The sequence below is a fragment of the Myodes glareolus genome, chromosome 9 (genome assembly GCF_982192425.1).
Source record: "Myodes glareolus chromosome 9, mMyoGla1.1, whole genome shotgun sequence".
NCBI lineage: Eukaryota > Metazoa > Chordata > Mammalia > Rodentia > Cricetidae > Myodes > Myodes glareolus.
Genome location: NC_142034.1, coordinates 69,387,773 through 69,400,694, shown reverse-complemented (window position 1 = coordinate 69,400,694; position 12,922 = coordinate 69,387,773). Strand labels below are relative to the sequence as shown.

The 12,922-nt window shown below is 48.8% G+C and overlaps 1 protein-coding gene across 1 annotated transcript in view; it reads right to left on the bottom strand.

Moving 5' to 3' along the window:
* Slc36a2 (solute carrier family 36 member 2) overlaps positions 1-12,660 on the bottom strand; it is a 27,111-nt gene extending 14,451 nt beyond the window's left edge. The window contains exons 1-4 of the mRNA XM_087910620.1: positions 12,399-12,660; positions 9,115-9,205; positions 8,332-8,420; positions 6,907-7,002 (exon numbers count right to left, since the gene is read on the bottom strand). Of these exons, the coding sequence (XP_087766746.1) occupies positions 6,907-7,002; positions 8,332-8,420; positions 9,115-9,205; positions 12,399-12,556 (434 nt within the window). The 5' untranslated portion in view covers positions 12,557-12,660. The remainder of the gene's footprint in view (positions 1-6,906; positions 7,003-8,331; positions 8,421-9,114; positions 9,206-12,398) is intronic.
* Between the last annotated feature and the right edge of the window lie 262 nt (positions 12,661-12,922).

The following is a 12,922-nucleotide window of genomic DNA, read 5'->3' as shown; positions in this document are numbered from 1 at the left end:
AGAAAATAGCACTACAAGGGCTGAATAAATGATGCAATTTCTCGCTTGTTCACAAGCATGAGGCCCTGTATTCAGATCCCTAGCACCTACATAAAAGTCAGGCGTGGTGGGGCACACTTGTACCGTAGCACTGGGAAGGTAGAGACAGAAGTGTTCCCGGAGCTTGCTGCCTGGCCAATGTAGCCAAATCAGTGAGTTCTAGGTTCAATGAGAGACCCTGCGTGTGTGTGTGTGTGTGTGTGTGTATAGTATATATATATACATATACATATATATATATATGTACATATATATGCATAAAGAGGATGAGAAAGACACCAGATATTGACCTCTGGCCTCCACATGCACAAGTATATACACATACATGTTCATGAACATTCACACCACAGACATGTGCATGTACACATAAAGATGCACTCACACATATGCACAGAAAGAAATTAACATTATACTGTGGCTCTAGGGGGCATGGTGAAAACATAGTCCATTATTTTGTATAAATTTGCACCCAAAATATCCACATCAAAGGCTATCTGGTAAGATGTCTAAATAAATGTACAAATTCCAATAATTTATCCCTAATCTGTCTTCATTCCCTTAATATGGTTATCTTTAATCCTAAAGGGGAGAGAATAAGGGGAGGGAGAGAGAGAGAGAGAGAGAGAGAGAGAGAGAGAGAGAGAGCTAGAGAGATGGCTCAGTAGTCAAAGTGTGGTCCAGGTTCCCCAGAATCCACATAAATGCCAGGTGCGCATGCTGTTCTTCCAGCCTTGAAAGATGGAGATGGGATCTCCATAGCAAGACGGCGAATGAAATTAGCCTTATCAGCAAGCTCTGGGTTTGACTGAGAGACCCTGCCCCAAGGAGTGCGAGAGTGATGGAGGATGATGCTGACATCAACCTTAGGCCTCCACAAGCATGAGCACACATGTACTACACGTGCATGCAAAAGCATACACACCACACATACATATTACAATGGGAAGAATAAGATATGAGAAAAGGCTCCTTTGGGAGGGGGAAAGGGAAAGGGGGGAGGAGGAGAGGGAGGAAGAAAGAAGAAGAGAAGGAGGAAGAGAAAAGAAAAAATAGAAGGAGGTGGTGGAGAAGAAATGAGGAACCATTTGTGTAAGCAAACAGGTAGGTTTCACCTTCCAAGTGCAATATTCACCGGGGGAGCAAGACTTAGCCAGAGGGTGTGATGGCAGATTCTCTCTATAAAGAAAGGGCAGTCGCCTGCATTGAGCTGTGGTCACAAGGACAGGAAGATGAAAGCATGCTTAAAACTCGAGAGGACTGGAATATACGGACCTTGATCATGGGCCACTGGGTAGGGGACAGGTAATCTTATATGTTGTACCTAGTTTGACTTGGACCACTCAGAAGGAAGGACGGGCCTGGGGAGAAGAGGACAGGACAACCTCATTTGGTATCTGAAGCTCAACGCTGCTCAGGACTCCACTGTGTGTCAGCGGCTGGGACGCTGAGCTGTGTCAATGGACAAAGCCTTGAGGAGGCAGATCGAGGGTGAAGAGCATGCAGTCTGGGAGGGAAAGGGCAGAGGTCCTAACTGTCGGGGTCAAAGGAAACTCTAATTCCCCAAACTCCAAAAGGCAGTCCTTCTATCCAGACACACGTTCAATGTCCTGGATTCAATGTTCTGGGCTACAGGATTTCCGGGGGTTAGAAAAAAGCCTGCATCCCTCAGAAACGTAGGAAACCAGTTCCCATCTGCCAAAAGAAGTCGTTTCCCTTACCTCTGGCAGAGGGGACATATGACTCTCCATTGGCATATAACTGTGGTTGCACATTGAAGTGCAGGCCAGCCTTCCGGCTCCCTCAGCATCACAAGTACCTAGTACACATTTCAAAGTCTGTGCTAGCATCCTAACTCCTGTCAGCTCCGCTTCTACCCTAAACTTCCCCACCCTCAGAGACTCATCCCTTTTATAACCCTTCTATCCCCACCATTCTCTGTCCTTGCTATTCTTCCTATCTTTCCTCTGTTCTCTGCCCTATGCTCTCCTCCCCTGTCACAGACAGCCCCAGCCAGGTCCAGTCTGCTGGCCATGGTCAGTCTGCTTTCTCTCTCTCTGCTCTGGACTCTTCCAGAAGCCTCTGGCTGTATTCTCTCTCTTTCTCTCTTTGTCTCTCTCTCTCTCTCTCTCATATAAAAACCTTCCTCCTAACTGTATCGTGGAGCAATGGTGTTGGCGGTTTCTTTACTGTGCCCCTCTTACATACGCCTGGTGCTGAAACTCTCCCAGCAACCCCTCAGAACACTGTTTGATAGACACGGACACCTACAGTGGACTTGATGGAGAATAGGAAAGGAAGCTGGGGGAAAGGCCAACAGAATCAAGAGAAAAAGAAGAAATAGTTGTCCCTTCAGCTACTGAGATGTCCCTAGGGTAGGAAAGGCTCAACAAAGAGGTCTTTTAGGACCACAGTGAAAGAAATTTCAGTGTAAGTAGAAAGAGTGATGCAATGCAGGAAGTTATTTGAGTTTGTGTTCTCTCCCCTAACCTCCCCCCTTTGTGTGTGCATGTATGTTCACTGTGTATGTGTGTGCATGCATGTTTGCTGTGTGTGTATGCATTTTCAATGTGTATGTATGTGCATATTCACTGTGCGTGTACAGTGTGTATGTATGTGTGCATGTGTAGTGATATTTTGTTTGTGTTTTAACAAATAAAGCTTGTCTGAAGATCAGAGTGCAGAGCTAAGCCACTAGAGGCCAGACAGTGGTGGCTCACACCTTTAATCTATCCCAGGACTTGGGAGACAGAGACAGACAGATCTCCTTGAGTTCAAAGCCACCCTGGGCGACAGGAGATTGATCCAGTTTCAAAGAGAAACAGAACTCACACAAAGGTGATTCCAGCACTTGGGATCCCACACCTTTAATCTCAGCATTAGGGAGGTGGAAACAAGAATGATATGACTGGGCAAAGAGAGGAATATAAGGCAGGAGAAGACAGGGGTTCACTGCAGTCTGAGGCAGTCAGTCTGAGGATCCAGCCTGAGGACAGGATCACCCCTTTGGTCTGAGCACTGGTAGAGGTAAGAACTCTCTAGTGGCTGTCAATCTGCTTCTCTGGTCCTTCAGCTTTCATCCCTGATAGCTGACTTTGATTTTTTATTATTAAGACAAGTTAGAATACGTGCTACATCAATGTGTGTATGCATGTTTACTATGTGTGTGTACAAGCATGTTCAATGTGTGTGAGTATATACATGTTCATTGTGTGTGTGTATGTGTGTTCACTCTGTGTGTGTGTGCACTGTGTGTGTATGTGTATGTGTGTGTAGAGGGTAGAGGTTGATGTCACGTGTCCTCCTCCACCACTTTCTACTTTACATTATCAAGGAAAGGTTTGTCACTGAACTTAAAATTCAATAATTCCTCTAATCTGGTTACACCAGCTCCCCCCAGCGATCCTGTCTGTGCCCCTCAAATACTATTCCTGGTGGGCTACCATGCCTGCCTGGCTTTTATATGGCAAACCCTCTATCCACTGAGCCATCTCCCCAGTCCTTGGCCCAGTCTTACGAAGCCAGACAGTCAAGCCCCAAACAAAGGTACACACCAGGTTCAAAATGTGGATGCAAAGTTGAAAGTACCACCTGACCCTCTGCAGGTACATTGGGAGGTCTCGTGTACTGACTTAACACAAGCCAGAGTCACCAAGGAAGGAGCCTCAGTTGAGGAAATGCCTCAAAGAGACCCAACTGCAGGCATTTTCTCATTTAGTGATCAATGGGGGAGGACTCAGCCCATGGTGGGTGGTACCATCCCTGGGCAGGTAGTCCTGGATTCTACAAGAAGGTAGACTGAGCAAGACAGGGGAAGCAAGTCAGTAAGAAGCATCCTCCACGGCCTCTGCATCAGTTGCTGCCTCTAAGATCCTGCCCTGTTGATTTCTTGTCCTGACTTCCTTCAGTGCTGAACAGCAATGCTCAAGTGTAAACCAAATAAACCCTTTCCTCCCCAGCTTGCTTTCTGGTTATGGTGTTTTGTCCCAGCAATAGAAACACCAACTAAGACAAATTGGTACCAGTATCATGTGGTATTGCTTTGACAGACCTGGCCATGGTTTGGGGAGGATTGTGGAAGAACTTTGGAACTTTGGGCTAGAGGAGCCATTGAGTATTGAGACCTCAGTGGGATGTTCTGTGGGAACTTGGAAAGATAAGAAAATTAAGAGAAGTGCAGAAGATGGAGGCCTGGCTCGCAAAGTTCCAGAGGAAAGCTTAAAGACTCTAGCAGGGCCATTTGTTATTTGGAATTAAGATCCCGTGGTTCTGGTTAGCTGGGGCTGCAGAATCAGCTGTGTTTAATAAGACCCCAGAACTACTGAGGTGAAACCTTAATGTCGCTGGACAACTGATGCTGGTCAGCAGGAGCTAAAAAATTAGCGGTGATTAAGAAGAGGCCAGTATCCCTGGTGGAGTCTTCTGGGAAGTGTTTCCTGAGAGCACAGAGAAGCTGTGCTCCAGAGGCAGCCAAGGCTGCACCTTGGGATGGCAGCCGGACTTGGCAATGTGGAAGACTTGCAAAGAAGCTGAGGCTTGGCATCATGAGGAAAGCCCATGAGAAGCTATTGGTGAAAGTGTAGCCAGTCGAAGCAGGAGACCCCCGTTTTTGAGATGCCAGTACCATGGGATGACCGCCAAGAACAGCAGTAACCATGGGCTGAGGCCGTTTGGAGCCCAGCAATGTCGCAGCAGTGGAAACCCTATGACAGCAGACGTTTGGTAGCTATCCTGTGGATAACTCTGCATCAAATGCTCAGATTTGCTGAAGTCTACAAAGGTTGATACATCAGTTTCATGATTTGTAAGAAAGTGATACATGGCCATATTTAGGTGTCGAGAATGGGCCCACACCAGCGAGTATGCAAACAGAAGAGGAGCAATTGGTTGGTGCTGAGCAAACAGATGGCAGATGGGGTGGAATAGGCCTGAAGAGAGAAGCAGAGGTGTGAACTTAAATTCGGGCAGCACGGACAGATGTGCTGACATGCGTGTCGCCCCTGAGAGCTAATAGTTGGGCCTTAGCGAGGAACAGTTCAGTGCAAACAAGTGTCCTAAAATTTGGATCTTTCTGTTGTTTACGTTTTCCATTCTTTCCTCAAGATTTCTCTCCCTGGCCCCGTGACTTCAGTTCTGTAAGACTGGCATTTCTACCCAGTGCAGTCTCCCCTCAAAGGTCACCACAGACCCAGGTTGTCCGAAACGGAAGTGGGTAGAAGTTTGAGCCAATCTATCTCTTTCTTGTCTTTATTCATTCGTGTGCGTATGTGTGAAGATGCACACACATGTGTACATGCATGTTTCACATGTGCGGCACATGTGTGTGCATGGGTGTGGAGGCAGAATCATTCTCGATGCTCTCCCACCTAATTCATTGAGTTAGGGTCGCTCAATCAAACCCAGAGCTCCCTGATAGTCTTGCTAGCCAGTCTGCTCTTGGGACTCCTGCCTCCTCTTTTTGAGGCTGGAACTATAGATGGCCCACCCCCCCCCCCCCCCACACACACCTGCATGGGTTCTGGAGATCTGAACTCTGGTCCTCACGCTTGCACAACAGATGCTTTGACTGATGACCCATGTCCTCAGCCCCAACTCTTGCCTTGGCTTTCAGCTAACCTCTTGCTGAGACACCTTTCTTCATTTCCCGTTGTCACCACAGAGTGGACATCATCTACTCTGAAACCTCCTCAGGGCTCGGGAAGTCTGCCCTTGGCTCCCTTATCATCTCTTCTCACAGAAGCTCGATGAGCCTTTCAAGAATGTACATTAAAGAATGCTTTAAAATGAAAAGCTCCCTTGGCTTTCTGCTTTCTGAAGAAAGGGGCTGACAAGGTGGCTCCACGGTTAAGAGCATAGACTGCTTTTACAGAGGATCAGAGTTCGGCTCCCAGCCCCTGCATCATAACCACCTGTAACTTTAGCTCCAGGGGCTCTAATGTTTCTAGCCTTTTGGGGCATTACCACTCATACACAATACTCCACCCATACAAAATTAAAAGTAATACAAATAAATATATATTTTTTAAAAAATAACAAAATCTTAGAGAGGGTCTAGAACACACAGTGTGGGCCAGTAAGATGGTTTGGTAAACAATGATGTTCACTGCCAGACCCAATGACCTGAGTTCGATCCCTGGGACCCACGTGGTAGGAGGAGAGAACCTACTCCCGGGTTGTCTTTTGGCCTCGACATGAACCCCTCCCCCCAAACGATTAACTACATATTAAATCGACAAAAATAAACTAGACGATGTGACTGGGCACCTTCCTCCATTTCCCCACCCTGACTCTGCCTTCGTGCCACCTGGTCTTTCTGTAACGTGAACCTGTCACATCCCCGTGTGGCCTGCACCCCAGCTCTGCCCGCTTCCCAGAAGGCCCGTCAGGCCTGGCCTTCTCCGCCCTAAGTAACTCCTCAGTCTTCAAGGCTACTTTGTGCAGCATCCGTCTCAGCGTTCCAGCGAAGCCACCCTGGCCCTGACACACCCCTCTTCCCTGGTCTCGATAACCCTCTACCCGTTTGGTAGTAGTCAGAACCTCTTTCATGTGTGTCCCATGTGGATTGCATAATCAAGCCACAGACGTCTGCCCTTCCCAGTGGACCATGGGTAATGAAAGAGCAAAGCCTTGCTGCCTGTTTCCTTCCCTGTGCTGTCTGCAGGGATAAGGGGGGTTTCCTCAGAACGTGTGGTAAATGAACTCCTATCACAAGAGTTATACAAGAGCTGGAAAAATGACGTTGGCAGTGACCCTCCTCCCTGCGGAGAGTTTGACTTTGGAGCCACCTTGGCAGGGAAGAAGAAATTCCCTGGCGGTCTGTTTTTTCCTTCCTTATCCTAACCCATTGTAAACAACGGAAGAACAAGGTACCTCCCCCAGTGGGCGTGGTTTTGCAGCCAGGCGTTGGGACTAGCTTCCAGTCCATGCATTACTGTGTCTCCATAGTCCATGAAGGGCTTGTTGAGTCTGTAGGACAAAGCACATACATTGTAAGAGACAAAGGAATCTAAGATTATGACTTTAGGGAGATGAGAGGCCAAACTGGGCAGATGCCGTATAACATGAAGACCTGAGTTCAAATCCCTGGACCCACTTAAAAGCCAGGTCTGTAAGTCCTGCAGAATGAAAGGCAGGAACAGGAGGATCCTTGAACCCCTGGCATTGTGTTGGCTGTGTAGCCTGGCATATGTAGCAGCGAACAAGAGACCTTTTTTTCAAACAAGGTGGAAGGCCAGGGCTCACAACTGAGACTGTCCTCTGACCTCCCCTGTATGCTGTGTCACGTGTACACATGCATACATACATGCATACACTTCCCGCCATGCTCTACATGGCTCCAGGGATTGACCTAACTGGGATGATAAGGAAAGCACAGAGCCGTGTTCAGAAAAGCCAGGATCCGGTGGGTTGTGCTTACTCGGATGCGTGGCAGCAGCCACAGCAGCCCAGAAGCCCAGAGCATGTGTCGTATGCAGCTGAGGAACCAGGCTTCACGTGCACAGCTGTCCAGGAGACAGGTTTCCCTACTCTGGGTAGGCGGTCCCTGGAGGGGAGCAGCCTCAGGCTGCAGACATCCCAGAAGAGGAAGCCGTGGTTGGCAGTTGCTATACACAGTCAACAGGTCCATTTGGAGCAGAGGAAGGTTTTGCGATCTCTTTGAGCCTCTCACCTCGGGAAGGTTTTGGGGACATTAGGGAACTCGACATGGCTGTCCTCATGTTGAAATGACACATCCACTCAGGGCATCCTCCACTCCTTACACACCCACTCAAGGATCCCTCCACTTCTCACAGCTCACAGGTTAAAAATTTTTTTTTAAATGTCCAGAGATCCAGACCAAGGCCTCACAGATCAGGGTAGAAAGAACGTGGAGCCAACACAGCAGGTTCTAACGGAGGCTGTGAGACCTGGTTGTAATGCCACTGTGCCTTGTTTTCCCCTGTAAACTGAGGAGCTGACACATGGCATGATTAACAACACAGCCTGGTGTGGGTGTAGAGGTGCCTAGACCCATGGCTCTCGCTGAACTGGGTTCAACTCTTAGAGGCAGGAGCAGGCAAGGGTTGTTTATCCCCACTCTATAGGTGGGCCGACCAGACAAGCTCAAAAAAAAAAAAAAAAAAAAAAGGCCAGACTGAGGTCACCTAAGCAGTCATGTGCCCCGACCTCCCCTGAAGTCTCCCCATCTCTGAAGCTCTTTTTCTTGGCAACCATGGGGACCATGGGGAAGGAAGCTCTTCTAATGTAAGATGTTTGGGGGATGTCCCCGGGACTCACACATGGAACTTTACTCACCTGTGACAGAAGCGCTGGGCACACCTGACCAGGATGTGCATACAGTGGCAGGCGATGAGGCCCATCACCAGCAGACTGAGCGGGCCCATCTGCAGGCAGGGCAGACATGAGTGAGGAAGGAGAGAAGACAACTTAGTAGTGCAAATACTGCTGAGGATACAAAAGCCTCTCTCTCTCTCTCTCTTTCTCTCTCTCTCTCGGTTATTGTTTGGGGATGCGGGCTCCAGCATGCCACAGTACGTGCAGAGGTTAGAGGACAGAAGTCAGGAGTTCTTTCTCTCTCCTTCTACCATGTGGGTCCCAGGGCTCAAACTCGGTTCCTTGGACATGGTCGCCAGTACCTTTATCTACTGAACCATTTGCTAGCTCTGAAAGAACTTTCTAGAAAACTGAGTGGAAAGTCATTTTTGCTAATCTTTCCAAAAGCAATCTTACGTAATTCCCCAAAAGTACATGAAACAACCATGATAAAGTTTGTGATGGGAGTAGGGGACCCAAAGTCTTGACTACATATCCCTTTAGTGGCCTCTGAAGTACACTCCAGGACACATAGGCTCTGTAAAGTCAGATTGGATAACTGGTCCAACTCCAACCTTACATTCTACAAAAGAGGAAGCTGAGGCTTGAGAGTGGATAAAAAGAACTCCTAGAACATGTGGCCAAGGCAGAACTCAGACTCAGGCTTGATGTTTAGATTCTAGGTCCATTTTGGGTCCAGTTACTATTCCAGGAAACACTTCTCCTAACCCATTACCATCTCCTCCCGCACCCCACAGATCTTACCAAGATGCCTGCATTCTTCACAGCCAAGGGGAGTCCTAGGATTCCCGTGCCCATGTTGCCTTTGACCAGGTGAACCAATGTCTGGAACCCTCTGCAGGAGGAGAAAGATGTAAGAGGACATGGAAGTGGGGAAGGGAAAGAATCTAGAAACCATTCCCTCATCACCTGTCAACACCTCAATTAAACTGGGCAGGTAAGTTCATGGGCACCTTGATGCTCCTATATCCTTGTTTGACACATGTGGGTCTCCTGGAAGGTGACTACCCATCTCAAGTTGTCCAGAATTGTCCTGGCGTTAGCAACTCTGTGCCACGAAACACTAACTGTATGAGCCACTGTACTAAGAGTGTATATATAACATCTTATTCGATCTCTTTTGGCAAGACAATAAAGTAGGCACGGATGTGGGTTTTAGTTTACAGATAGGAAATGGAGGCACAAAAGTACCTAAATGATTTGTCCACGGCTGCCTTGGGAAGCTGGGGCTGGAAGCCAAGCTGCTTCACAGCTGTCTTTCACTTTTGCTGAACTCCAGGAGGTGGATCCAAGGCAAGGGAAGAAAGGCAGCCCAGAGTCATCACAGAGGAAACTGAGGCCCAGAGACAAACCTGGCTTCCCAAGCTGTGGCAGAGACAGGATCACACTCCAGGAATGAGGGAAAGGCAGATAGGAAAAAATAAAAGTCCCTGTGACTTCTCAGTAATAGGTCAGGGCACCTGGGTCATTTGAGGATTGATCTCCAGAGAGGTTTTCTTTTTCTTCTTAGTCCAGGACATTAAGTCTGGGGAATGGCATGACCCCTAACCCAGTAAAACCCAAACTAAAGCACAGGACTCCCACTCTTTCTGTCATTGCTTACTTCTGGTGTTCAGGATCACACCAGGGCCTTGTATATGTTAAGTAAGTGTTCTGCTACTGAGAGGTGCCCTCAGCAATCAACCAGGATTTCTTCTTTCTTTTTCTTTCTTTCCTTCCCTTCCTTCCTCTCTTTCTCCTTCTCCATTTCTCCCCCTCCTCTCTTTCTCTCTTTCTTGAGACAGAGTCTCATGTAGCACAGGCTGACCTCAAACTCACTATGTAGCCAAGGGTGACCTTGAATTTCTGATTGTCCATCCTCCACCTCTCCAGTGCCATAGGTGTGTACCACCATGCCCACTTCATGAAGTACTGGGGATCAAACCCAGGGCCTCGTGCCCTCTACCCAGGAACTCTACCAGCCCTGATTTACTATTTCTTTAAGAGAGATGTGAAGTTGATTTGGAGAACAAGGTCATTAGGGGAGAAAAATTCCAAGTTGGGACTTTCTCTCCCAGTGAATTTCAAACCCAGCGTTCTTCTAGATGCCTCTGTATTCTGACCTTGTGAAACAGAGCTCTTGGCTTTTATCTAACCCTTCAGAAGCCTTAGAAATTCCCCCAAAAGCCCTTGCACCCAGCAGATCGTCTTAAGCCAGGGACAGGAGCCTGGAAGGAGCCTGGGTGTTGGAATCAGACAAACCAGGGTTACAACCCAAGTCCGCTGCTTACCCAGCTCTGTCATTTTGTGGGAGCACATGTCTGACTCCAGAGAACCTCTGAAAATGTGAAGAAGAACAAAGCTATTCTGAAAGACTTCACCCAGCTCCCAGTCTCTGCATTAACCCCCAGGTCCTCTAGCATCGGAAGAACTCCCCGTGGATTGGTAGGAGTTAAAGAACAATTGGAGGAGAAAGGGGGTGGAGAGCCCTGCATGCCTTTCCCTTTCCATGTGGGTGTCAACATTGCTGACAGAGAACTATACCCCCTGGCCCCCATGATGGGCTTATTTTGCAACTGGGAAGGGGTCAGCGGGTCACTTGGGAAATTTCTAACTAAAGGACTTAGGAAATCAAAATTTAGCTTGCAGCCGTTCTGCCAGCTCGCCGTTTTGGATCAGGAGCCAGGAGGCCTGGCTTCCATCTTTGACTCCTTTGGTTGACCTGGAGCCACCATCAGAGATCTTTTTAAGCAGCTAAGAATACACAGGTACTATGCTTGGGGGCTTCGTGCTCACATCGAAGGCTCAGCCATCCTGGGAGGAGCAAGCCATCATTTATAGACTCTTATCACTTTCTCCAGCTGGTAAGTGGGAACTGAACCCAGGAGGCCAGATTCCACCACCTGCATGCCTACCCAGCCTATGTGACTTGTCTCCAAGCCCCACAGGTCCTCTCTGGCTGGTGTCTGCTTTATTCTTTCGAGTTTTAAGTAACTGAAATTGCCACCTCAACCACCCAGGACACGGACGAGAGTCAGCTGGTTCTCAAAAGTTGAGAAATACCCCTGCTCTTCTGCAGGTGGCCTGCGGGCCTTGACAGCTCGCTCCAATGATCTCTAGCACGTAGAAGGCCCAGGACCAGTTCCAGAAACAAAGGATCCACATCATCCTGCCAGCAACCATTGAGTCCATTCCTGCAGTGTCTTGTGGGTGGTGTGGAGAGACTGAGTCCATCCTTTCAGCACCTTCTCCCTCTCTGCCACACATTCTCCTCCTCCTCATTCACCTTCAGTTTACACACACACACACACATACACACACACACTCCTTTTATGTCCTGGGTCATACCTGCTCCTCCCCGCTTTACATATGAGGGAAGATGATTTGTAGGAGAGAAGGGCAAGCTTCCACCCAAACCCAGTCCTTCTGGTCCTCTATGAAGTGATGTACTACACGGATGGTGTCAAATGGCCTCTTAAAGCATGAGCCTGAGCTAGCTGGACTGTTGTATGGGTGAAGTTAAAGGAGGGAGAAAATGCCGGAGCGCTGCCGCTTGCCATGTTCTGAAAACCTTTGTGAATGCCCCTGCTCCAGACTCCATCTTTCAGGAACTGGAAGAAACTAGAATCTTCTATATGCACCATTACAACCTTAGTGGCAGCAAAGGCCAGGCTTGCTGCAGGGAGAGGCTTGCTTGTGGGTTGGTGAGGCCACTGTGGTCTTACACGCTGATCCTAGCTTCCTTCCAAGTTCTGCCTCCCTTCCTAGACACCAAAAGCCCCAAATAGCACTATATTCTAGCCTTGTCTCTGTCTGTAAACCTTAGCATGTGGCTTAAAGCCATTGGGCCTCAGTTTCCCTCTCAGGGCTTTTCGAATTCTAAACCTGGCCTCTGCTAGAATTTCCTATTTGGCACAGCCTGTGGCTGCCACTTTTTCCTCTTTAGTGTTCCTGGTGGCACAGTAGGTTGAGGGTCAGACACACCCACCTCGAGGTCCAGGCTGGAAGCTGATGGGAGCAGACATGGGGTGGCAGGGAGAGGCACTCACGTTATGCCCTTGGCCTTCTTGGATGACTCTGAGGAGCTTCCATTCCCGAGACTAGGATTCTGGCTCTGCACCTTCTTGGTACTCTCAGGAGACGACACGAGGTCCAGCTTGATAGTGGTGGCTACCTGGGGATCCCCAGTACTCTTGGTCGCAGACATGACAGCTTCAGAAAGGGCAAGCTCAGGATAGAGAGGGGGCAGTTGGGGAGGTGTGGATGCAGGTGCAAGCTGTGCTCAGTGGATCTGGCCTCAGAGCTTGCTCTGGCAGGGCTGGAATGAGACCACGCCCACCTGCCTGGGTGCCCCGCCTCCTCTTGCCTGAAGAAACTGGGTAGGAGAGAAAGGCGGGATTCGGGGGAGGGAGTTGTGAGCTGTGTTGGTATTGCCCAATCCCAGGAAAGGAGACAACGACGGTGCAGCTGGTTTTTTTGTGAGACAGGGTCCCCTGTAGCTCAGAGTGGCCTCCCTTACCAGGTAGCCAAGGATCACCTTGAACTTTTGACCCCTTTGCCTCTACCTCCCGAG